The sequence below is a fragment of the Gorilla gorilla genome, chromosome 9 (assembly GCF_029281585.2).
Source record: "Gorilla gorilla gorilla isolate KB3781 chromosome 9, NHGRI_mGorGor1-v2.1_pri, whole genome shotgun sequence".
Lineage (NCBI taxonomy): Eukaryota > Metazoa > Chordata > Mammalia > Primates > Hominidae > Gorilla > Gorilla gorilla.
In genome coordinates this window covers 66,172,308-66,199,144 of record NC_073233.2, presented here as the reverse complement: position 1 = coordinate 66,199,144, position 26,837 = coordinate 66,172,308, and the positions used below count along the sequence as shown (strand labels likewise).

Genomic DNA, 26,837 nt, shown 5'->3' with positions numbered 1-26,837 from the left:
AGGAAAAAGAAGACATTTATAGTGATTCTGAGAGGGGACCTTAGGGACACTTTTCAATGCTTTGGAGGTTGGAAGTGGTTATTTTCATTATGTTCAATAACACTTAGAAAATATGACTTTCTGTCTCTAGGTGCTCTTGCATTTTCAGACATGAGTTAGAAAATATTGGAGGCTCAAAAATAAAATGAAGAACTTGGAGATTTTCCTAAGATAATCTGAAAATTTTGAAATGGAGGAAAAGTAGGACGGAAGAAAGTTACAGGATATATAAGATAATTTTTGAGTTGGGCAAGGTGAAGTTTTCAGAGCTTTCAGTAAAGGAGGCAAGATGGGCCGTATAACACACTATCTGAAGAAAAGAAAGACAGAATGGGGGGAACTGTCACTCAGTTCCCTTACACAAACTACCTGGTGAAGTTACTACTTACCCTAGATTGTCTCACAATTTGGGGTTTTTCTAGAAGTGGATGCTGAGACTAGGACTTGTGTATAGTAGTCTATTTAGGAGGCAATCTCTAGATGTACAGCTAGGAGAGCCAAAAGTGAGATATTTTCTATATTCTACAGGGATTATGCCTGTAATCCCAGCACTTAGGGAGGCCAAGGTGGGCAGATCACGAGGTCAGGAGATCGAGACCATCTTGACCAACACAGTGAAACCCCGTCTCTACTAAAATACAAAAAATTAGCTGGGTGTGATGGTGTGCAGCCTGTAGTCCCAGCTACTCAGGAGGCTGAGGCAGAGGAATCGCTTGAACCCGGGAGGAGGAGGTTGCAGTGAGCCAAGATAGCGCCACTGCACTCCAGCCTGGGCATCAGAGTGAGACTCCGTCTAAAAAAAAAAAAAACCCCAAAAAACAAACAAACAAAAAAGAAAAGGCAAGGTGGCCAAATCAGTGTGCATTAATGAACAGGTTACTGTCTTGGGAAGTTGGAACTCAATACTCAGAGGACCTCTGGGATTCATTGTAGAGTATAAGAGGTGGTCCACCAACCCGTACACCCCACTTTGTCTTCCTTGTACTCAAGCTGCATGTACTCTGAGGCCAAAGAAAACCCTTTTTCTAAATCACAGGCACTTTGAGTAGGAAGCAGCAGTGTGTACCTAGCAGTAAGTGCCAACAGATAGGGGTGGGGAACTGATGCCATTTGTTGGGTAAAGTTATCGAGGGGTAAGGTTAAAAGGCAGAAAATCATACCAAAGGTCTTCACATTACCGGTAATCACAAGACTGAATTTGTGGTAAGCCATGCATTTGCAAAGTTTTATAATATTCCCAGCTCTATGAAGCTTAATGTATTTCATCTAAGGTAGTCTTAGTAGAGGGGATGGCAGAAGGGAGAAAGTGGGCAAGGATTATTATTTCCATTTACCTGTGGAAGAAGCAGTTGATTACATGAATAGGTCAAGGTGACTTGTTTAGAAACAGAACTAAAGTTTGTTAATTCCTTGTCTGGGATGCTTTCTTTTAGGCTGTATGTCAACAATGTAAAGTGCCCATGAGGTGAATTTTCAAGGGACAAGCAAGGGCACTAGGGCATCAAAGTGATCTGCTCTAGGCTACACTGTTTTGGTTATAGTGGCAAGAATAGCAGCCATGGCTTCAGGCAAACCAAAATTTAAAAGTTGAGTTTACCACTTGCAAACTGTAAGTGAATTTACCGCTTGTAAACCTTGGTTAAACCACTTATCTTCTACAAATTTAGGTTTCATGATATGTTAAACATGGGTAATAATACTTTCCACGTGGGTTTGTTGTGGGGATTAACTGAGATAATACGTGAGAAAGGGCTTTGTAAACTGCCAAGTACCATACATAAAAGGCATTAACAAAATAGTCCAAGAGATATGTGAGGAAGTCAACACAGCATCCATTCCTAGCATTTCCATGGAGACCATGAAACGATAGCAGGCTTTTAGTTGTTTTTGTATGATTTTAGAAATCTTTTTTAAGGCTCAGGATGAAAGCTGATGGAATTGAAAATGCTGGGAGATTAGGAGAAGAGCTTGAGTTTGAGCTCATAATCTTCCTTTGCAGCAACATATTGACAAAGTAATACTCAGGAGTGAACGATCTCCATGGCACAGAAATCTATGCAGTTAGCTACTTCCCATAGATGGAAAACAGCTCACCCAGGTCAAGGAGGCATAGCCATGAGAAAAGAGCTCAGGAGCCTTCCAGGGCCAAGATTTTCCACTGCCTGCCATAGATCTAACTATAATCCAAGGGAAATTTCTAGGAAAATCTTTTTTAACACTATTACTTAAAATAATTCAGCTTGGCAAAGACACAATTCCATATGCCTTCTGATCAACAGCTAGGTAATGGATGGTACTCTGTTAGCCAATACCAGACTCACTGACAGGAATATTGTGATCTTTTGGTATATGGATCATTTGAGACTGATGTAATTGAGTTGCAGTTAAAAGGTGGGGAAGACTTTATGTTGTGGGTCTTGACTTCAGGTTTGAGTTTCCATCCCAGCTCTACCACTTACTAGTTCTGTTCCTTCATGAATATCCTTTGGTTTTTGAGCATTTATTCACTCACTCAGGGAAAAGAAAGTTGAGTTAGAAGTTTAGTTCCAAGGATGATCAAAGTTGAGAAGTGATTTTTGGATGTAACTGGACAGAGACCACAGAGATGGAGATATTGGTGATTTAAGAGATGTGAGGTGACATAACTAAACCAGATTCTAAAGGATACAGATGATATGGAGGCAGGAGCCCAGATGAGAGTTATACTTAGGAACAAGAGTGTTCCATCTTCTATGTGTTTACGTATGCAAGTGTTTTGTAACAGCAGACAGATGCAGTTTCCTTTTCAAAAGTGGGAGCAAGATATATTTCAAGACACCAGTTTAAACTGTTTTCATTAGCAAATAGCCCCAGGGTTTATCAATTTACAAATTTTCCATGTTTGTTCATAATGACAAGCAGACAGTGCTACTTTAAACTATCACATCTAGTGATCTGGAAGCTAGTTTGTTGAGTTAAGGACAAATACATTTCCCTGAGGTGGGCTTCTAAATTGATATACCTGTGCCTTCTCCAATTTATTAAATAGAGAATCAGATGGGATTTGCATAATTCAGTAGGTACTTACTGTCAAAAGGCACTGTTCTAGGTTCCAGAGGAAACCTAAGATGAGTAAGGCATAGTTTGCCTTCAAAAAGTTTACAGCCCAGGAAGGACCCCCACATTCAGTCTCTAATACGAGTTTGTCCATACAGGATGGTTTCTGGACAGGATTGTGTAATAGGTAGGAATATAGGAGTGGGAGAAGCTAAAGTATTGTGTTCTAGGAAAAGAAACAAAAGGAGACATAATATACAGGAGAAAATAACACAAAGCAATTTGAAAAAAAAAATGCTATAAATAGGACACACATAATTGTTTAAAACCTCGGAGAAAAACTTCACTTTGGAGATGGCATTAATTTGAACCTAAAAGTAAAAGTGATTAAAAAAATAAAACTAGGGCATTCCAAACCGAGGGAACAGCACAAAATATGTCAAAGGGGGACAGCATACATGGTGTGGTGAGTGAAGGAAGGACCCAGTTCATTGAGCGTCCACAGTGTGCCAAACACTGCGGCATGGGCCCTTGGGGTCTATGTGGATAGAAAGTAGGATGTCTGGTGGCTATCAAGAGAAATAAAAACTGGAAAAACTATTCAGGGTTAGAGTGCTTTGAATGTCAGGCTTGGGAAGCAGGACATTATCTTGTAGGCAACAGTCATCAACAGTGTTGAATGCAGTGGATTGTGGAGAGAATGGGAGGTAGCAGAAGGTGTGACCACGCACGAGCTGGGGTTCCAAGTTTTCTGTGTTTGCTCCATTGTCCCATTGGACTTTACCTACAAAATGCAAATTCAAAGATAACATTTTAAATAATTTGAAGATGACAATCACAAGATGTTAGTCTCAAAGGGTGGGACTTTTCTGAGCACAGGGTCTGTTTTGCACATCTGTGAAGCTAGCCTTGGAGCAACCTTTAAGAATATTGTTTCAGCCAGACAAGAGAAATAAGTGTTGAGATTTATGGCACTTCAGGGTGACTATAGTCAATAATAATATGTCAAAATAACTTACAGAGTAAATTTCAAATGTATCACCACAAAATAATGTCAAGCCTGGGTGCAGCAGCTCATGCCTGTAATCCCAGCACTTTGGGAGGCCAAGGTGGGCAGATCACAAGGTCAGGAGATTGAGACCATCCTGGCTAACATGGTGAAACCCTGTCTCTACTAAAAATACAAAAAATTAGCTGGGTGTGGCGGCAGGCGCCTGTAGTCCCAGCTACTCAGGAGGCTAAGGCAGGAGAATGTCGTGAACCCGGGAGGTGGAGCTTGCAGTGAGCCAAGATCACGCCACTGCACTCCAGCCTAGGCGACAGAGTGAGACTCCGTCTCAAAAAAAAAAGAAAAAAGGTCAAGAGGTGATGTCTATATTAGCTTGATTTAATTGCTCCACATTGTATATCCATATCAAAACATCACATCATACTCCATAAATGTAATACAACTGTGATTTGTCAGTTAAAAATAATATAAATAAACAAAAGAAAAAAGAATATTATTTCAACATAGTGGAGTAGAAACAGTTGAAGCTACAATGCAGTGGATTAGGAGAGAATGGAAGATGCTGTGGACCACTTTTGATCATTTTGATGGTAGAAGGAAGGATGCTGGTATAGCACAAGAATATATTAGGATGGGAGAAAGATTCTTGAACATTTTTGGGGAACAGATGGTAACTTTAGAATGTCTGTGGACAAATGGGGTAGGAATGAGTAAGGGAGGGTGGAGGGACAGGAGTAACTGCCATAGTATGGTCTCACCAAAGTAAGTAGAGATGGATCAATGGCATAGATGAAGGGGCCTGCCTGCTACAGAAGAGGGGGAAATTCTGAGGTAGGAAGGCAGAGAAGGATAGGATGGATTTAGATGGGGAGATTGTAGTAAAGTTAATATTAGATGGCCTTGATTTGGTAAAGGAGATGAAGGAAAACACATCCACAGAGAGTGCATTTACCTGAGTGGGGCTGCAGTGTCTGCAGACACTCAGAAAATTCTGAGAAATTGATGGATAGAAATAAGTCTGCAAGTCATGAAGCATTGAAATTAGGCCAATTAATAACCCTACCATGAAGTCTGAATGTTCAATAGAAAGGAAGAGTTGCAAATCTCTCACTTTAAATCAAAAGCTAGAAATGATTAAACTTAGTGAGGAAGGCATGTCAAAAGCTGAGACAGGGCAAAAGCTGAGAGAGGGCAAAAGCTAGGCTTTTTGTGTCAAACAGTTGTCCCAGTTGAGAAAGCAAAGAAAAAGTTGTTGAAGGAAATTAAAAGTGCTACTCCAGTGAAGACCTGAATGATAATAAAGTGAAATATCCTTATTGCTGATTCAGAGAAAATGTTAGTGGTCTGGATAGAAGATCAAACCAGCCACAACATTTCCTTAAGGCAAAGCCTAATACAGCAAGGCCCTAACTCTCTTCAATTATGTGAAGGCTGACAAAGTTGAGGAAGCTGCAGAAGAAAAATTGGAAGCTAGCAGAGATTGGTTCATGAAGTTTAAGTAAAGAAGCCATCTTTAGAACATAAAAGTGCAAAGTGAAGCAGCAAGTGCTAATGTAGAAGCTACACCAAGTTATCCAGAAGATTTAGCTAAGATAACTGATGGAAGTTGCTACACTAAACTATATATATATATATATATATATATATATATATATATATATATATATATATATTTTTTTTTTTTTTTTTTTTGAGACAAGGTCTCCCTCTGCCACCCAGGCTGGAGTGCCATAGTAAGATCTTGGCTCACTGAAGCCTTCGCCTCCTGGATTCAAGTGATTCTCATGCTTCAGCCTCCTGAGTATCTGGGATTACCACACCCTGCTAATTTTTCTTTTCCTTTTTTTTTTTTCTTTTGGAAAGGGATGGGGTTTCACCATGTTGCCCAGGCTGGTCTCAAACTCCTAACCTCAGGTGACCCGCCTACCTCAGCATCCCAAAATGCTGGAATTACAGGCATAAGCCACCATGCCCAGCCTAACAATAAATTGTTAATGCAAACAAAACACCGTTATATTGAAAGAAATGCCATCTAGGACTTTCATAGCTAGGAAGGAGAAATTGATGCCTGGCTTCAAAGCTTCCACAAACAGGCTGACTCTATTGTTAGGGGCTAATGAAGCTGGTGAGTTTAAATTGAAGCCAATGTTCATTTATCATTTTGCAAATTCTAAGACCCTTAAGAATTATGCTAAATCTACTCTGCGTGTGCTCTATAAACGGAAAAGACTAGATTATAGCATGGTTTATTGAATATTTTAAGTGCACTATTGAGACCTACTACTTAGAAAAAATATTTTTTTCAAAATATTACTGCTCATTCACAAATGTACCTGGTCACTCAAAGCTTTTATGGAGATGGACAAAGAGATGAATGTGGTTTTCATGCCTGATAATACAATATCCATTCTGCAGCCCATGGTTCAAGGAGTAATTTTGACTTTCAAGTCCTATTGTTTAGAAAATACATTTCGTAAGGCTATAACTGCAATAGATTGTGATTCCTCTGATGGATCTAGTGAAGTAAATTGAAAACCTCTGGAAGGATTCACCATTCTAGATACCACTAAAAATATTTGTGACTCATGAATTCATGTAATTAACATTAACAAGAGTTTGAAAGAAATTGATTTCAACTCTCATGGATGACTTTGAAGGATTCAAGACCTCAGTGGAGGGAGTAACTGCAGATGTGGTGGAAATAGCAAGAGAACTAGAATTAGAAGTAAAGCCTAAAGATGTGACTGAACTGCTGCAATCTCATGACAAAACTTGAACAGATGAGGAAATGCTTCTTATGAATGAGAAAATAAAGTGGTTTCTTGAGATAGAATCTACTCTGGGGGAAGAGGCTGTGAACATTGTTGAAATGACAACAAAGGATTTCAAGTATTCCATAAAGTTAGTTGATAAAGCACTGGGAAGGTTTGAGAGGACTTAATACAATTTTGAAAGAAGTTCTACTGTAGGTCAAATGCTATCAACAACAGTTCATGCTACAGAGGAATTTTTCATGAAAGAAAGTCAATCAGCCAGGCACAATGGCTCATGCTTGTAATCCCAGCACTTTGGGAGGCCGAGGTGGGTGAATCACTTGAGGTCAGTAGTTCCAGACCAGCCTGGCAAGTCTGGCAAACATGGTGAAACCCCATCTCTGCTAAAAATACAAAAACTAGCCAGACCTGGTGGCGTTTGCCGGTAATCCCAGCTACTCAGGGGGCTGAAGTATGAGAATATCTTGAACCTGGGAGGTGGAGGTTGCAGTGAGTCAAGATCGCGCCACTGCACTACAGTCTGGGCAACAGAGAGCGACTCCATCTCAAAAAAAAAAAAAAAAAAAAAAAGAGAGAAAAGAAAGTCAGTCAATCGATGCAGCAATCTTCACTGTTGGTTTATTTTAGGAGATTGCCACAGCCACCTCAACCTTCAGCAAGCATCATCCTGATCAGTCAGCAGCCATCAAGGCCCCTCACCAGCAAAAGAAAAAATTACAACTCACTGAAGGCTCAGGTGATCATCATCATTTTTTAGCAATAAAGTATTTTAAATTATGTACATTTTTTGGACATAATGCTAGTAGACCCAGTATAGTGTAAACATAACTTTTATATGCACTAGGAAGCAAAAAAAAAAATTGTGTGACTTGCTGTATCGTGATATTCATTTTATTGGAGTAGTCTGAAACCAAACCCCCAGTATCTCCAAAGTTTATTTGTACTTTATGTTGATTAACTTTAATTCTCGACAGTCCCATAATGAGAAATAGAGGAATGGAGAGACTAAGTGACTTGCAAGAGCCCCTCCAGGAACTAGAAGGGAGAGCTGGGATTTGAACCCATGCATTTGGCTCCAGGACTGTAATTGTCACCTGTAGGCTGCGGTGCCTGGTGTACCATAACACATAGGTGATCTCCAAGGTCCTAAGAGGTGCTAACATTCCATGTGGCCATGAAATTAACCTTTTAGGTAGATGGGTAGTTTCTTGATTCTTCCTGTAATTCCAAAGCATTTTTCCTGTATTAACTCACTTGTCGTTGCGGCAAGAAAGACAAGTCTTCATTTTCCCAGCCCCACCGCTGGGAACGGCTCCTTAGGTGCAAAGCTTGAGATAGCCTCAAGGTGGCAGCATTAACTCAAATATGGATGGACAGAGCCTGGTATCTGGCCTTGAAGTAATCCAAAAGTCAGAATTGGCCCTTTTCTGCCTTTTAGTTTTTCTAAAACCCCAAGCTGTAACTGTTTGGAGGTGAAGAGTCAACCTGATCTTGTGAGGAGACCAAACAGTGAAGACACTGGAGGCATCAAAGTGGAAAAGCAGAAGTATTTCCCAGAAAGTAAGAGTCTTTGGAGGGAAAAGAAAGAGGATATATTGGGTGCCATGAAGAAATGATGAGGTTCAAAAAGATTAATGATTCATCTGTTATCCATTCATAAGTGGCTAATTCTAGGCCTCTTACTTGCCAAAACCAAGAACCACCCCACTTCACCATGTTAATAGTCTTCATTTTTATCTATTTAATTTTTTAGAATATTAAACACTGATAAAGAAGAGTACTAAATTATTTTATAAAGCCAGATATATAGGCTAGATTGTCTCAGTGGTTAGAGTCTTGATCCTACAGGTGAAGTTTTCTCTTCTTTCCTCATCTTGTTCCTCTCCCTTTCTTCCTCTTCTCTCCCCTTCCCTCCCCTCTTTCTTTTCTTTCCTTTCTCTCTTTATCTGTCTTATCCCGTTTTTCCCTCTTTCTTTCTCTAGTTTTTTCCTTGGTTGTTTTATTGGTCAAATAAATAATAAGGAAGAAACCTAAGTCTTCAGAGTTGGACATGTGGGTCAGGTGATTAGATGCTACAAAATTCCAAGAGTATGCGAAAATATCCTTGGACTCCTATCACCTAGCTTGCCACTTGCTTGGCCACTTTGTATGTCTTCTTTTGTTAAAAATAATTATTCTAACAGGGGGCTTTGTCTTGGAAATGTTTTCATGAGAGCAAAGAAAAAGTGAGTAAATAAGCTCTACTTTTGTAACTGACTGTAGTGGAACATGCATTTGTGAGAATCTAAGAGAAATATTGTTTTGTAGATTCTGAGAGCATCTCTGCTTTTCCACATTTATTCCCAAGAGGAGCAGCAGAGCACAGAGTAAAAATATATAGAATTTGGGTCAGACAGGCTTGAGCATTTCCTCACTTTCTGGAATTGCAAGATGCTCCAGGCTTCTCTGGTATATTCCCTGCTCCAGTGCTAGAACCAGCCATTTCTCGAAGGAGCCCTGGTTTCTTTTATTAGAGAATAATATTAGAAAAAGATCTAAGTGCTAGGTATGTACAGAAGTTTTCACATCTGTAAAACTGAAAAAAATATATTTCTCATAGAGTTATATGAACATTAAGTGAAATAACACATACAAATATATACCGAACGAAGGGCTTGAAACATAGGAAGCTATATTATATATTATATAAATATATATTATATACATATATGTATCAGGAGCTGAAATAAATAAATCCTTTGCTTCTTGTAGGCTCCATGTTAAAATTCATTTAAAACCAAGTTGACTGGGAAAAAAGTTCATGGAAGTGTTTTGATTCACAGAGCTCTTTGAAACTCTGAGTTCTGTAGACAGAGCTGGGTTTGGGAAAATGGAGATTCTGATGCAATTTATCATTTATAATCTGACATTTTGAAAATTTATCCCCATTTAGTCTTAGATAAAGAGCCAACTCCCAATACTCACAGGAAATCTGTGGGCTGATTGTGCAGTGGCTGGATCCTCAAGCTCCTTTGAAAGCATTTTTTGATAGAATTTGCTCATCAATAATCTTAGCCTGTGACTAGGAGAACCAGGACTCCCCTGTGGCCCCTAAGGGATCTTTGAGGCACCTCCATATAATAATAATGTTTCAGTTCCCTCAGGAAAGTGGTGTTTTGATTGCTTGTTTGTATGTTGCTGAGCCCTGGATTGGAATTGAGACCTTAGGGAACCCCCCTTCAGAGGCTCCCAAATCTACATAGGCACTAGCTTCTAGCTGATCTCAGCCTTTTCACACAGTTTGATATGGCTCACTTACAGTCTCAAGCAAACTGCAGCGGCAGCTGAACTGTCTTTACACTTTTATCACATAGCCTCAGGAAATCTCTTACTATTTGAAATCCAAGGTCCTTAGAGACCAACAGCTCTTCTTTTCTTTTCTTTTTCAGACTTCAAAAATTCCAGTGTTGAAGCAGTTCTGAATTGAGATCTCATAATTCCCAAGAACATAGGTATGTTTTCCCCGATCTTTTTAAAAAGCAGTATTCTTCACACTGTAGGTAGAAATAATGAGTTCGTCTAGAAGAAAGAGACTCAGAAGTAGGTATATAAAAAGACTCTTAATTCAATTTCCCCCAACCTCCTCTGCTACATTTCACAAGAATAGAGACAGAAGTTTCCCATAAGTAATTCGGAGTCACGTTTACTTAGACAGCCATTGCCATAGTCATTGCTAGATGGGGTGTTGCTACCAACTGGTGTTAATAAAACCTGGGAAATAACTTCATACGACTGGCCTACAGTTTAATACAGAGATTGATTAATTAGCTTCTATGGAGCACCTGCTAGAGGCCCACACTGGCTGAATTTTCTTATATTTTATCTCACTTTATCTTCTGTCTATAAAGGAAAATTGACTTGCCTACAGACCCAAAGCAAGTAAGCATTAAAGCTCTTACTCTAACTCAACTGCTGAGATTCTAATTACCTCATCCACTTAACAAATAGTTGAGTCTACCATGTGGCTGCCTTGAGTCTAAGTAGTGGATAATAAAGCGCAAAAGAGTGACAAACAATATAGGCCTTGTCTCTTCCCTTATGGAATTTATTCCATTGAGAATCTTCTTTAGAACTCCCCAAATGGGGCTGTGATGGTTGGGGGTGATGCTTCAAACCCCTTTAGAAGCAATTTTGATGGAACTTTTTATTTCCAAACTATCTTAATGGCTTAGACTTCTCCTTCTCTCTTTATAACAATAATAATTCCTTAAATTTTAATGCTTTTTCAGGTTTTGACTTAATATTTTAACCTTAGATATTTCAGTATTCAACCTTAGATATTTTAAAAATATTTTTTCTCTTTCAAGACTCCTTCCGATATTTATTTTAGGTCCATGCAGAAAAGCCTGGGTTTTACAGGACTTGAGTGGGAGGAGATACAGCAGCAGCAGCAGGATTTGGATTCAGGCCTTGCAGCCTCCCAGGGTTGGTGCTGGGTAAATGAGGCCTTTTCTCTCTGCACTGACTCCAGATTTCTCCTTGCTGCTCTGGATCTCAACACATTTATTAACAGAGACTGCAATGCATAAACGGAAGGGTTGCCCATTAACGGAACACAGAAAGTACCTTGAATATTAATTGCTGGTAGAGGAATATGGCAGTCAGGGACAGTTCAATATGGCGGGGGGTGGGGTGGGTGTAATGGCTTTTAAAAGCTGAACCTACAGCTTAAGTGAATAGACTCCTGTGGTCAATATTAACCAAGGAGATCGATCTAATAAGCATTTCAGAAGGTATTTTGGAAAATAATTCAGAATCTACCATAAGTCAGCTGCATTTTATTCTTGGAATTTTTCCAGGTTTTCATCCTACCTTGTGTCTAGGAAAAGGTTGGTTTACAATATGGGAGGACTGGTATCTCTTTGGTCAAAGGACCACGTACTTAGCAAGCAGTTATCCCTTCCTGGGATCCCTCTACCAATAAGCAGCAATATTTGGCCAGAGTTCTAGACTTTAAACCAGTCACTTCACCTCACTGAGCCTCGGTATCTGCTATCTCTCTCTCTCTCTCTATCTAGTCATGCAATAATTAAATTAAGAAGTGAATGCAAAAAGAGTTTTATAAACTTTAGAACCACTGTTTTTTATAAACTCTAGAACAGTGGTTCTCAATCAGGGGAATGTTACCCTTCAGGGGACATTTGGCCACGTCTGGAGACATTTTTGACTGTTACAAATGGGAAGTGGTGGTGTTACTGGAATCTAGTGAGTAGAGAGAGGCCAGGGAAACTGCTGAATATCTTACAATGCACAGGACAGCACTCCCTCTCCCCCACCAAACCCTGCACCAAAGAACTGTCCAGCTCATAATGTCAGTAGTGCTGAGGCTGAAAAACCAGGCTCTGGAATTGTACAGATTTTACAGTTAAGCAGTTATGTGACCTTGATGGGCACCACATCCTTCTGTTTCCAAATATGTAAGATCAGAACACTGCCTGTCGTAGATTACAGGATATTGTGTTTGCTAAATTTGAGAGTATACACACATGTCAAAAGTCAAAAGAAAAACAAGTTAAAAAGGCTGGATAAATATAATAGAAAGTGCTGCTGGTCAGAAAGTCAATTGGTACATTACTGGATAGTAATGTACCAAGCTGACTGAGCCAGTTCTTATGAAACTAGCCACATCGTGTGTGTGTGATTGTCATCCAAAAAGGACAAGCTACACTATCCCCTTCTTTTTGTGTCACCAATCAAATTGCTGCTGTTACTCTTCAAGGTAAGCTAAAGTCCAGCAGAGCTGAAGCATTTTTCTCCTTTAATTCCCGTTTTCTCCTTTTTCCTCCTCTCTTCTCACATTTTCTCCCTCACTTCTTCTGCGTCTGCTCCCACTCACTCTGCTACTAGGAGTGGGGAAAGCCTGTGAACACCTCAGGTTGAGGAACAAAAATAGGAGAGAAAGCATGCTCTAAAATGAGGACAGAAACCTGTCTCCAGGCCTGACCATCTGCAAACTCACTGTTACTCGTGAATATTTTTCATATGACAAGTCTAAGCTAATATTTTGGCCCAAAGCACAAACCTGGTAGACAAGAGGATGACAGGATGTTTGTTGTGGGATTAAAGAGCATGAAAAATATTTCCATACTTTCCTATTGATGTTCTGTTTGATTCACCAAATATTTACATACATGTGTGAGGGGCCATGGTAAGGAGGGTGGACCAGAGGGGATGAAGATAGTTACTGTCCCAAGGGGCTTAGAGCTAGGTGAAGAGTGAGTGGCTGCCCAACTAATTGTGCAATAATCAGCCAAGACTCAACTGCTTTGAGGAGGCAGAGAAAGGAGGACTTAACTGGAATTAGGGTCTACAACAAAGACTTCTGATAAGGGGTGAAAAAAGACATATGCATATACACAGATACACAAAGCCATTTGTATATATCAAATTTATAGTTTTATATTAAATATATATAAATACATACTCATATTTACATATACCATACTCCCTTTCAGTTGAACTACTGTTGAGGGATTCATTTATAAAGGCTTCAAAAGTTGTGGTTAAGATCTTTGGATTTAGTATCAAACAGACCTTGAGGGCACCACCTTGTCCTGCCAACACCTTGATTTTGGCCCAGTGAAACTGATTTGAGGCTTCTGGCCTCCAGAATTTTGAGAGAATAAACTTGTGTTGTTTTAAGGAAAAATAAATTTAGAAAATCTTTAGTGAGGCTATATTATTGGAAGTAGAATGTGGAAGACAATAAGTGATGGATGTTTTTATTTTTAATAATTAAATACATACAATCTTATATCCACATCATAATTTGTATTTATATGATGTAAATGTGTTAAAGAATTCAAGATGAATGTATGAACTTTAGATTCAGAAATATAAAGGGGTGAACTTTGATTCTGACCCCTAGATAGGCTATCTTGCTCAATATTCAGCTCCCTAAGCCTTACCTTCCTTCTCTGTAAGATGGGCATAATAGCACCTATCTCATACGAATTAAAAGCTATAATATAACAGAGGGTTCTAGGATGAGTGTTACACACAGTACATTCTCTCTATACATTAGTTTTCTCCTTTTTTATCATTCCATCCTCCTTTCTCATACTTTCATTGGAATTTTGTTGACGCCTCTTCTTTAATCACCAGGCTAATTCAAGCTGGCCACAATGGAGAATAGCACAGAAGTGACAGAGTTTATCCTCTTGTGATTAACAGATGACCCCAATCTTCAGATACCCCTCCTCCTGGCATTTTTATTCATCTACCTCATCACCCTGCTTGGGAATGGGGGAATGATGGTGATCATCCACTCAGACTCCCATCTCCACACTCCAATGTACTTTTTCCTCAGTAACCTCTCCCTTGTAGACTTGGGTTACTCATCAGCTGTAGCCCCCAAAACGGTGGCTGCATTGCAGTCAGGGGACAAGGCCATCTCCTACAATGGATGTGCAGCTCAGTTCTTCTTCTTTGTGGGGTTTGCCACTGTTGAGTGCTACCTCCTGGCCTCCATGGCCTATGATCGCCATGCAGCGGTATGTAGGCCTCTTCATTACACCACCACCATGACAGCAGGTGTGTGTGCCCTCCTTGCTACTGGTTCCTATGTCTCTGGCTTCCTCAATGCCTCTTTCCATGCAGCAGGCACCTTCAGACTCTCCTTCTGTGGTTCTAATGAGATTAATCATTTCTTCTGTGACATTCCCCCACTCCTGGCTCTCTCATGCTCTGACACACGCATCAGCAAGTTGGTGGTCTTCTTTGTGGCAGGCTTCAACGTCTTTTTCACCCTCCTGGTCATCCTTATTTCTTACTTCTTCATATGCATCACCATTCAGAGGATGCATTCTGCTGAAGGGCAGAAGAAAGTCTTCTCCACCTGTGCTTCCCATCTCACTGCTTTGTCCATCTTCTATGGCACAATCATCTTCATGTACTTACAGCCCAACTCCAGCCAGTCCGTGGACACAGACAAAATAGCCTCTGTGTTTTACACAGTGGTGATTCCCATGCTGAATCCCTTAATATACAGCCTTAGGAACAAAGAAGTGAAAAGTGCTCTCTGGAAAATACTCAACAAACTTTACCCCCAATATTAAATGTGAATGGGAAGTAGGCAAGCAATTAAGGGATAAACTTTCTCTCACACCTAAATGCCATCATGACTTTTAATGTTTGGCTGGTTTCAGTTCTTTCTTCCCCAAGAACAGCGGTTACTTCTGCTATTAGAAGATGTAAAAAGCAGCACGTTGAAAGTCTTACTTAGAAAGATAATCTTATATTTAGTGAACAACAACATGGGACAGTTAAGCTTTTCTTGCTTTAGTTTCTTGACATGGTTTAAAGCAGAAGATTGAAGCATACAACTGGATGTACCAAATTTTCCTCATGCTGTTTTTAATTGTAAGAATTTTTCATTCACTATTAAACTTGGTGTAAAGATTTCACCTTCATTTTTATCAACTGAACGCGCAGTATCTTTTTTATTCCTTTGTTCTGTGAGTTTGAAAGTTGAACTTTCTGAGGTAGACAAAGGATGTTTCAATATTTTAAATGATATTTGAGAGAAAGTTGTAATTTAAAGGACAAGGCACTAGATCGAGTCAGGTAGCTGAAGATTAAATCTTTCCAACCCCTTACTCTCCCTTCTCTACCCACATTCCTATCCTACTCACTAGTCATGTGCCTTTGTAATTTCCATTCCCTTTTGCTAAAGCATTGGGGAAACATTACACCTTGTTATATACAGAAATATGGAAATGCTTTAATGGATGAATTACTTCAACTTTAACCTGACTAAATACAACTTCCTTCGGAGAGCCTACACTATCTTTTATGTTTCTTGTCTCTGTCTATCATAATTACCAAAACTTCCAGAAGGTTTAGAGAAAAAAAGCAGTTTTCCCTAGAGCTATGAAAAAATATATTTGTTTTCTGAATTAAATGCTTGCATTTCTTAGCACCCTTAAGTTTGGTGAATCTATTATGAAGATATATAATAGCTTTCTGGACTGTCTTTGCTTTTATTTTTTCAATAATTCAGCTCACCTCTGGGTCTCCATTGCATTCCGGTGTTCTGTAATTAGATGCTACAAGAATAAAAAAGCCTGCCTGGAAATTTACTTCTTAGGAACAGCACGATGACGCACAGTGCTAGTACACCTTCAGCTCTTGTTTCATGTGCTAGATGGTGTGAGCAAATGTGTGTGTGTGGGAAGGGAGTGGTGATTAATTTCACTTCTCACATATCAACTCCTTGATGGTGTTTATAACTACAGTTAATCTAAGTCACCACAATAGATCATGATTTCAAAATCTCCCCAAAAAACCCAACAAATTAATTTTGACTTTATAGGTGAAAACCAGAAATCTTGGTTGGCTAACTCAGTTGGCTTAAAATGTCAATTTAGTTTTCAGATTATCAAGTTCCATTATGTACAGGGCAGCCTCTGTCTGAGGAGGATAAATCATAAGTCTTCTGGGAAAAATTGCAAAGAAGGAGTTATGGAACATGAGAAACATGAGAATAGCTTTCTCTGGCACATGGTTGCCATCACCTGAAAAGATCAGGAGCTTCTGAGCCCAAGGCCTAGACAACCTATACCTCCCCCATTCAGCCCCCTCCCTCCCCTCTTCTTTAGCAATGAGGCCTATTCAGCAACACACAAGGAAGAACAGCCTTTACAGGCCAGGATCCACTGCATATAGGAATCTTTCTCATTGAAAGCTACAGAGCTCAAGAGTATCTGCATTTGGAGAAGAGCCTGGGAAGCAGCTATCCAAGCACTGGGTGCATTCCAATCTCAGGTACACATTTTCCCTACTTGATATAATTGACTTTTTTCCCTCCTCATCCTGTTCCTCCTTCTTTACTTCATTTTATCCTTCTCCTCTTTTTCTTTCCCAACTTCTTTCTATGCCCAGCCCAAGCAGGAACTTTCCTCACCACTAGGCCATTTAGATTTCTATAAAAAAATTAAAGTCTAGAGTCTATATATCATAACCATTACAGTATATATTAAGATGTGTATCTGGGCATGTTTCTTTCTTTTATGGTTTTAATTTATTTCATTAGTTTTGGGGGTACAGGTTGTTTTTGGTTACATGGATAAGTCCTTTAGTGGTGGTTTCTGAGATTTTAATGTGCCCATCACCCGAGCAGTGTGCCCAATATATAGTCTTTTATTCCTCACCTCCCTCCCAACCTTCCCCCATCGAGACCCCAAAGTCCATTTTATCATTCTTATGGACATATTTTGTTATGCCTCTATACCTCAGTTTAGGCAGGAAAATGTGGGCCTCCTAAGATTTAAGGGCTCAATGTCTACATATTTATATTTTATGTTGAAATCACCTCAAACAAGTGTTCCATCTGACTGTAAATAGGTATAAAAGAGTACTATCAAAAGCTGGATGAAAATTCTAACTATTCTTATCAATTGTGTGACCTCAAGAAAGTCATTTAGTCTTACTGAACCCAATATACAGGATAAAGTGTGAGGGTAATATGAAATTAAGTATGTGAATGTGCCCATCATAATGAATGTGTATTTCATACCACTGAGATTTCTATATTAGCTCTTTCTTCACTTAGCTCTCCCTGGACTTCTTATTTTGGCTCTTGAGCTGCCTGAGCAAAAATAGGAAGTCCAAGGACAGATAGGTGAAGCTCGTCCCATCCAAGTCCTAGCTTTTATTTTCATTCCTTGTTTAACTTCCTGCCCTCCAAGTTCCCAGCTCTACAGCAGACACATTTCAAGCTGACATTACACGGGTATTCATTTATAGAAACTACTCAGAAGGAGATGTCCTGTCGCCGGCAAGACATCAATTCACAGAGTATACGTTACTGCGAGGAGCTCTTCCCTTCCACATAGGAAATCTGTCAAATGGAGACTAAATGCCCATTTGGTTAATAACAACACCCACTTGCTCCCTGCAGGAATTGTCTGATGAATGAGAGACCTTGTGCGTAGGGCCTGCCGCTCAATGCAGTGCAATAAAGGCACAGGGACTTCCTACCTGAAATGTTCAAAAAAGAATGTGAAAATTCATAAATCAGGTCAGTTATTTATATCAGGATAGATTATTCTTTCAAAAATGGATTATGATTGAATTATTCTAAATAGGATGTTCCCTTTGTGCATTAAAGCATTTGTTGAGGTTTATGTATTGGGAATAGAAAATTAAAATATTAAATTCCTTGGCAATTGAAGCTGGAATTGCGGAGTCATAGACTCTTTAGCCAAAAGCTGAAAGAATTTAAAACTAATCTAAACCAATCCTCTCACTTCACAATTAAAAACCCCAATTTTTACAGTTTAACTTGCTTAAACTCACAAAGAACCAAATCTTGTTTGACACTTTTTCATATTTTATAGAGTACTTGTGGTATAAAAAGACATTTTATACTTTTACCTTCATTTATTCACCATGATATAGTTATTTGTGCTTCAGTTTTGCAGTGGAGGAAACCAAAGCTTTGAGAAGTTAACTTACCTGTCTACCGTTAAAAAGAGGAACCGAGGTGTGAAACTGACTTTTTGCCTTCCCTGACCAAGACTCTGAAAAAATAAGTCACCACGTACGTTAGTAAATTTCAATGGAGGTCTTACTTAATGTGTAACTCATTTACACTCTTCCATAATGAGTCCTTGCCATGTGGAAGGCACTGTGAAGAATACAAATAAGACTGTAAGATATAATTCCTACTTCCACAAAGTAAAGCCCCCTGCATATATGTTTACTGATGTAATGCACCTTAAGGTTAATGACTCAATGTTCAGTAACTACCAGCAGGAATTTTCCCAGTATTCCACAGAGCGTGAATGGATCAGGGCATATTTGTTTTCAGTCTTGATAGAGTTGGCTCTTTGAGTGCCGCAGCCGACAGTGATAGCCCAGCCTCAGCCAATGTTAACTAGACACAAGCTGCAGAAAAGGCATGGTGTGAAGTTGATGAAGAAACCAGTTGATATTCAATATTGTTCCTGCTTCAGGAGCAACTTACAAATAACGTGGTGCAACAGAGGACATACGTCTAGGTAGATGATAGTTCAAAGACATTTGTGGCCATTATCAAATGAGTAGTCCAGAAAATAATAATTAGAACTCATCAGGGACAAGAAAGAATCCTATGGACAGGGGAAGATCCTCAGAGGATGTGGGATGTGAGCCAAGCTCTGAAGGAATAATGTAGATGGAACCCAGAATTCCAAGATTCCAACCTTACTTTCTAGTCAAAACTCTACCAATTGCCAGTGGTGAAGCTGGTATAAGCCACGTTATCTCTGAGCTAATTTTCTTATCATCAAAGTGAAGACAATAGCACCAGCCATACCTTCCTTAGGGCGTTTTGCAGGCTAAATGAGATAGTGGGTGAGAAAGCATCTTTAGAATTGCTACCCTCTTTTGAACTATAGTGTTGCTGTTGGTAATAATATTATAAGCAGAGCTGAATGGGGAGTTCCTAAGCAACCATCTGAACTCGGGTATGGAGGTGGGATTGCACATGGCATGTTGGCAGGAGCTTGTAGGAAAGTTGGTCATTCAGATTAGAAGAGGGTGAACCACTAATGCCTCAGTCCATTACTTCTACAGGCAATTGAAACTTGTTGTCCTCAAACGAGGTGAAGAGACTGGGCCGTTGAGAATAATTGCATCTCTATAGAGAAATCATGCTTTTACAGAAAAATTTCTGTAGGATCTCACCTATCAGGTATCTAGATCCAAGCCTGAGAATTCTCCCTCCTGTTCATAACATGGAATTTCTCAGTTGTTAGCCTGTGATTATTTCACAAAATGTGTGCGGGGAGGGATAAGATATTTGTAGCATATTTAATTAGGAAAAAAAGTTATTGTATATACATATGCATATACACGTGTGTGCATATTTATGTGTCTATATATATACACATATGTGTGTGTGTGTATTTTAAACTTTCTGGAAAACAGTAAGAAAAAGACAGATAACCCAATAGAAAATACAAAGTTTAATTGTCCAGTCTCCTTTTTCATGTTCATTTATATGGCCTATCTACAGTTTGGGGTAGTGATGAATTATGCTGATGTGAACATTTTGGTCATGTATCTTGGTGCACAAATGCATTAATTTTTCTAGGCTAAATATAGCTGGAAGTAGAATTGCTGAATTGTAGGGTTTATTCATTTTCAACTTTTGTAAATAATGTGATGCTATTTTCCAAAGTAGTTATACCAGTTTTTACTTCTATGAACAGTGTGTGAGAGTTCTTACTGCCAGTACTTAGTATTACAGGAGTTATACATTTTACCAGTTTGGTTAGAGAATAGTGTCTTTTATTGTTGTCTTAATTTGTACTATCTTGATTACTGCTGAAGTTCAGCACAATTTTTTTTCCCCAAATTTTTCACCTATTTTTATTTGTGTAAAAATGAACCACAAATAAATACAAACATAATAAACAGAAATGAATATATGGGGAGTTAATTTGTTCTATTCCTGAGTGATAGAAATTGATGTTTGCTTGGTAATTGTTGTTAAACTGAATCTCGAATTTTTTTTTATATTTGAAAGAGCTTTTATTTTTAAAATACACTCATAATAATAATAATTTAGTGATAATTTTACAGTGTGCAAGCTATGAGGTCTAGTAAAAGAACATTGTGGTCTTTGAAATTGAAAAAAAAACTAGGTTTATGTGCTGCTATCATCTACTGTCTGGACCCTCTACAAGCTTCACTTTCCTAATCTATAAAAGGTAACAATAAATTCCCAGAAAGCTATTGGGAGTAATAAATTAGTTAAGGTATATAAAGCATCTAGCAAATCACATTGACTAAATAAATATCAGTTCCCTTCCCTCTTCTCCCAAGCCTCACTTATTTAAACAATATTCACTGAGTGCCCACAGTGGACTATTTCTTTAACATAGGTGACCTATGAATCAAGCAAATATAATAAACACATACTTCAGATCCTAGGTCAAAAATATGTGCGGGCTTTGGAGTGAGGGCATACAGTGGAGTGAAATAAAGAGTTCAGAAACAACTATAGATAGATAGATAGATAGATAGATAGATAGATAGATAGATAGATAGATAGATATGCTGAGGCTGGGCGCGGCTGCTCCTGCCTGTAATCCCAGCACTTTGGGAGGCGAGGCCAGCAGATCACCTGAGGTCAGGAGTTTGAGACCAGCCTGGCAACATGGTGAAACCCCATCTCTACTAAAAATACAAAAATTAGTGGGGCATGGTGGCAGGTGCCTGTAATCCCAGCTACTTGAGAGGCTGAGATAGGAGAATTGCTTGAACCCGGGAGGTGGAGGTTGCAGTAGCTGAGATCGCACCACTGCACTCCAGCCTGGGCGATAGAGCTAGACTCCATCTCAAAAAAAATGTGTGTGTGTGTGTGTGTGTGTGTGTGTGTATATATATAGTGTGTGTATATATATATATATGTATATAGTATGTATATATTTGCTGCATCCTTGGGCCAACATTAGTGAAGTCCATATCAGTTAAAGGAATTTGTTGGATTTTGCCTGATTGGTTAAAAACAATTGTGATGACATGGTCAGAAATATCAAAGAAGTGCTAGTTTGGTGAAAAAGGTGAGAAGTTTGCCCCATAATATGTTGTATTTTAGATGCTAACATGTCTCCTCTCTGGGGATGTGCCTCAATACTTAGAAACCTGAACTGGGAGCTCAGAAGAAAGGTGAAAGTTGAGACTGGGTAGATAAGGAAAGCCAAATGAACCTACGTATTTTATGCACCTTTTTTTGAATACCAAATTTTATATATATGTACACACACACATATATATATGTGTATATAAAATTTGTATTATATATACACATACACACATTATATATACATGTATGTATAAATAAAAAATAAAATATATTTATATATGTAGACACACACACACCAAAATATATATCACAGTAAAAATATTTAAAAAGGTAAATCAAACAAAGCTCTTATATTTTAGAAAGTGATATAACTAAATTTCTGTTATAAACTTTTCTGTATATGTTACATTTCACACTTCAAATGTTTAGAAACAGACCCAACAGAGCTCCTATATTCAATAAGTTTATTTAAAAAAAACTAAAGGGGAGATAAGACCTATACATAAGTAGCTTTAATTCTGTGTAGAAAATAATAAAAACCAACAAGAGATACATATAAAATGCTATAGTAATAGTTGAAGGGTAGATTCTAGGGTGGGGAATTGAGGAAGATAACTTTGCTCTGGACAAGAAAGAGAGATACAGTAAAATAGAAGAGAAATTATTCAGATATATTTCACAAATAGTGTCTGTTTGGCTGAAGTGTAATATCTGTGGAGAGAAGTAATGGAAAATAAGTTTGGAATGATACATTGGTGCCCAACAGTAGGGATATTATCTTTCAAATTGAGGTTTTCAAATTTAAGCTATAGATTCAAACTTCGCTAAAGAAGTTCTGGACATCATGCAGATAGATGTCGGAGATAAGGCAGAATCTCAACTGCTGTAGAAGAATATTTAAAACAGCTTTCCTTATGCACCTATGTTAAAGTAAAGCACTTGTTTGCTTCAGAGGAAATTTTCAGCATTTTATGTATGAGCACATATCCACCTAAAACATTATTTGAGCACCTGCTCTAGCAAATATTGATATTCTGTGTATCCAGAATCCATTTTCCTGCTTAAAATATCGTGACTTTCTTGGAGAATGATCTCTTTCTTGGAGAATAGATTGGTGGGAGAAGAGTGTCTACTTCCTGTACCCTCTCCACCCACAAGTCTATGGAAGCTGAGGCAAGGATAACCTTTCCTTCCCTGCCCCCTAAGGAAGAGAAATCTATACAGAGGGATTCATGGAGGTATATAGAGAGGCAGGCATGAGTCCTAAGCTCAGCCAACAAAAAGTTCTCACTCCCCTAAATTTGAATCTGCAAGGGATGGAAAGAAGCATCAAGGCTTGGAGCTCATTTGCTATAGCAGGGAAATGCTGGTGGGGCCATTCCAGACATGACATGGTTCTTTGCTTCTGACTTCTGTTCCTTAGCCCTCTGAAATGCTCCTGGTTCCTGCATTTTGCCCACTTTCCTTTTGATTCTGCAAACCTCTTGATATCCTTTCAATTACCTCTTTTGTTTCCCTTCAAGTTAGCCTGAACTGGTGTCTATAATGAAACATAACTGATACCTCTAGCTTGTGAGAGATACTCTTCCATGGACAGTAGAGTGAACAAGAGAGAAGTCACTGACCTCACGAAATTATAAATGTTAAAGAGTATGGGGAATAAAGCACCCTCAATAATAAAAGAGAGGTCCACAACATTTCAATAAAAACCAAAAAGTGTTATAAAAAATTATCAGGAAGTGAATAATGCAGAGGAAACACTGCCACAAAATTTAACTTAGCAGAAAATGAAGCAACTACCAAGGCATCCATTTTTAATTATTTTTGTTCTTGCTAACAATAGTAATAAACATCTGGAATTATTGGTACATAGGATGAAAGAGATCTTAGGGCTGTTTTTGTTCCCCTGTTGCATGTTACTGACTAGGAAGTTGAGGCCTGGGGAGGAGAAGTGGTCTCTGAATTCTCACATCCAGGAAGTGACAGAGTGAGACTTTGTGCAGTATTCTAACTCTGCATACCACCTCACACACCACAGCTGCTCTGGCTGGCGGCCACAACCCCTTTTGTGTGTATGAGCACACATTTAGTTTGCTTAATGTTTTTGATAGAGTCAGAAACATTTTTCTTACAAACATGTTTGTCCTTATAAACACATTACTGATTTTCTGTTCAGATAATGGTCACTTTTTATCTGAATAATGTATGAGCCTGGCTAAAGCTGGACAACGTTGTGTCCAGGAGCCAGTATGCTGACTTTCAAGTTAATTGCAACAACCACTTCTTTTTAGGTCCCTCGTTGGCTGCTCGTCAGATTTCTCTCTTCAATTCCAAGCGCATCTTATGTAAACAATAGTGTCTGTGATAGTGGATGTGATTGTGTGCTACCTGGATCTTCTAGCTGAAATCCTTCCAAGAATTTCCTTCAGTCAATGGGAGCCACCTCCCCTGAAGTTATGGCTCCAGGTGAAGATTAAACAGCTGTAGAAGTGTCATCCAAGATTGGCCAGTGAGTAGTATGAAGGCCTGCCCCTGCTTGTCCTGTTTCCTTGACACAGCTCCCAAGAGCCATCTCAGCTCCCAAGCGCCCTAAAGGATTGGCTGAGGCCTTTATTGAGACTGCATTGCAGCCCAATTTCTCCCTCTCTCTAATTCTGCTGCCATCTCTCCCTTACAGATGCTGTTCCTGGGAGTCCTTCCTGGAGAGCCATCTGCACACACATCTCAGTCTCAGAGTCTATTTCCCAATGAATCTAATCTGAGAGATCTCTTCATTTGCTGTTTTTTCCCTGTATGAAATAGTTACTTTGTTTTACTTTATTTTATTAAGTTCAGTGGTACATGTGCAGATGTGTTATATAGGTAAATTGTGTGTCATGGGGGTTTGGTGTACAAATTATTTCGTCACCCAGGTAATAAGCATAGTACCTGATAAGTAGTTTTTCAGCCCTCTTCCTCCTTCTCACCCTTCACCCTCAAGTAGGCTCTGGTGTCTTTTGTTCCATTCTTTTTGTTCAAATGTTTAGCTCTCACAAGTGAGAACATGTGATATTTGGTTTTCTGTTCGTGTGTTAGTTCACTCAGGATAATGGCCCCCAGCTCCATCCATGTTGCTGCAAAGAACATGATCTTGTTTCTTTTTATGATTGCATATTATCCCATAGGGTATATGTGTCACATTTTCTTTATCCAGTCTACTGTTGATAGGCATTTAGGTTGATTCCATGTCTTTGCTCTTGTGAATAGTGCTGCAATGAACATATGCATATATGTGTCTTTATGACAGAACTATTTATATTCCTCCTGGCATATCCCCAGTAATAGGATTGCTGGGTCAAATAAGAATTCTGTTTTAGGTTATTTGAGAAATTGCCACACTGTTTTCCACAATTGCTGAACTAATTTATGTTCCCCCCAACAGTGTATAAGCATTCTCTTTTCTCTGCAACCTCACAAGCGTCTGTTATTTTTTGACTTTTTAGTAATAGCCATTCTGACTGGTGTGAGATGGTATCTCACTGTGGTTTTGATTTTCATTTCTCTAATGATCAGTGATTTTAAGCATCTTTCATATGCCTGTTCACTGTATGTTTTCTTTTGAAAACTGTTTGTGTCTTTTGCCCACTTTTTAATGGAGGCTGTTTGTTTTTTGCTTGTTAATTTGAGTCCCTTGTAGATTCTGGATATTAGACCTTTGTTGGATGCATAGTTTGCAAATATTTTCTCCCATTCTGTAAGTTGCCCTTTTTACTCTATTTGTTTCTTTTGCTGTCCTCATCCACTCTTAATTCTATGATAATTTCTGATGGCCAAATAATGTTTTACCTTCTTTAAGATTGCTATTTGTGTTGCTAAGAACATCAGAGATAAGATCCTAAATCTTTAGACTTGTTTCTTGAAGTAAGCAGAAAACAGTGGCTAGTGTGCACAAAATTCACATTTCCTAGAGATGTAAAGAGCCTTAGAAGCTGTCCCCTCCTCAAATACTTCCTGATGGTTTTGTGTGTGCTGTGAGCTCTGGTGGGCATTTTCACCTTTGTTGTTTCTCATAATTACCCTGTTAACATTTAGGTTATTATCCTAGTTTTATAGTTGATAAAACCAAGGCCCAAATATGTGAAGTGACTTATCAAGGATTAAACAGATGAAGAAGTGTCATTATTTTCTACTAAATGATAATCTGTGATTTATGAATCAGATTTCCCATTTTATAGATGGTAAAACTAAGGCTTAGATACAGATACTAAGTGATAGAACCAGGATACCGATTCACTCTTTTGCTGGCCTACAAACCCTTTATACTCTATTCTTACCTCCCCATCATGTTCTACCTTTTTTCAGATGAGAAAACTAAGGCAAAAAAAAAAAAAAAAGAAATCTCAAATGTTTTTTCCCATGTCATATAGCTAGACTGGTGGTGTTGAGTCTAGGCTCCAGATTTTCTATCTCCCCCTCCACACCACCACCTAGCTGTCCTGCTCAGCATGCTCAGAATCTGTAGGACTCCAGCTGCCTTGTCCAAACCTGGTCGGTGCAATGGCATTCTCACTTTGACTGCAAAACTCCTCACCAAATATAAAACTGAAAATGTAGGCCACCTGTCCATGTGATTGTATTTCATAACTTAGAGCTAAAAATAGCTCTCAGCTTGCTTGGCCTGTATATAACATATTAAAAGCTCAAATTCAAATTCACTCGCATCTTGGATTAATGTTAAGATTATGGCTTTCCAGACTTCTTTCTCTCACATTCTATCTCACCCAGCAGGGAATGGATTGTGCTTGTCCACATTATTTTCTATGTGAATTACTGAGCTCTTATTTTCAAAGATGAATTTCATGACCTTATGCTCTTTGCTGTACCTGCAGAATTCATTTTGGAGGGCACAGACTCTAGAACCAGACAGCAGGGTAAGGCTGGGTATCTGTGGCCAAGGCATGAAAACTTTGTCTTGATTTCTTCATCTGTGAAATGGAGATGAAATCATACATATTTCCTGAGGCTGTTTTGAGAAGTAAACAAACTAATTCTTGGCCAGTGTTTAGCTAAAATCTGGACACACACACAGAGTGGACAAATAGGATAATTAAAAGCAAAAATCAACAAAATAAAAAATCACCACCACATAGCATGACCAATTTGTCCTAGTTTGCCTGGAACAATCTGTTTTCTCACTGAAAGCCCCAAATCTCAGGAAATTTCTTAATTCTGGGCAAATTGGAACGGTTGTTTACTCTATTCACCACCAATGAAACAAACAAAAGGTTCTGAGTAATTCACTTATTCAAGAAGTGTTTATTTACAACTAATAAATTCTAGACAGTGTGATGGTATTTTAAAGGTAAACATGACAAAAATGTATCCT

At 38.7% G+C, this 26,837-nt stretch overlaps 2 protein-coding genes across 3 annotated transcripts in view; both read left to right on the top strand.

Annotated features, from left to right (window-relative positions):
• LOC101150648 (olfactory receptor 5B2) overlaps positions 1-26,837 on the top strand; it is a 108,992-nt gene that overhangs the window by 2,570 nt on the left and 79,585 nt on the right. Inside the window, exons 2-4 of one of the 2 annotated variants that reach the window (XM_004051220.4) lie at positions 10,287-10,349; positions 16,497-16,662; positions 23,764-23,981. The gene's annotated coding sequence lies outside the window, so the exon portion shown is untranslated. Of the gene's footprint in view, positions 1-10,286; positions 10,350-16,496; positions 16,663-19,068; positions 19,234-23,763; positions 23,982-26,837 lie in introns of those variants that run through there. The other variant, XR_008669834.2, reaches the window with a different exon arrangement.
• OR5B21 (olfactory receptor family 5 subfamily B member 21) lies at positions 14,022-14,954 on the top strand. The gene is given in 1 exon segment (XM_019037106.3): positions 14,022-14,954. A coding segment is annotated over 1 exon segment (933 nt).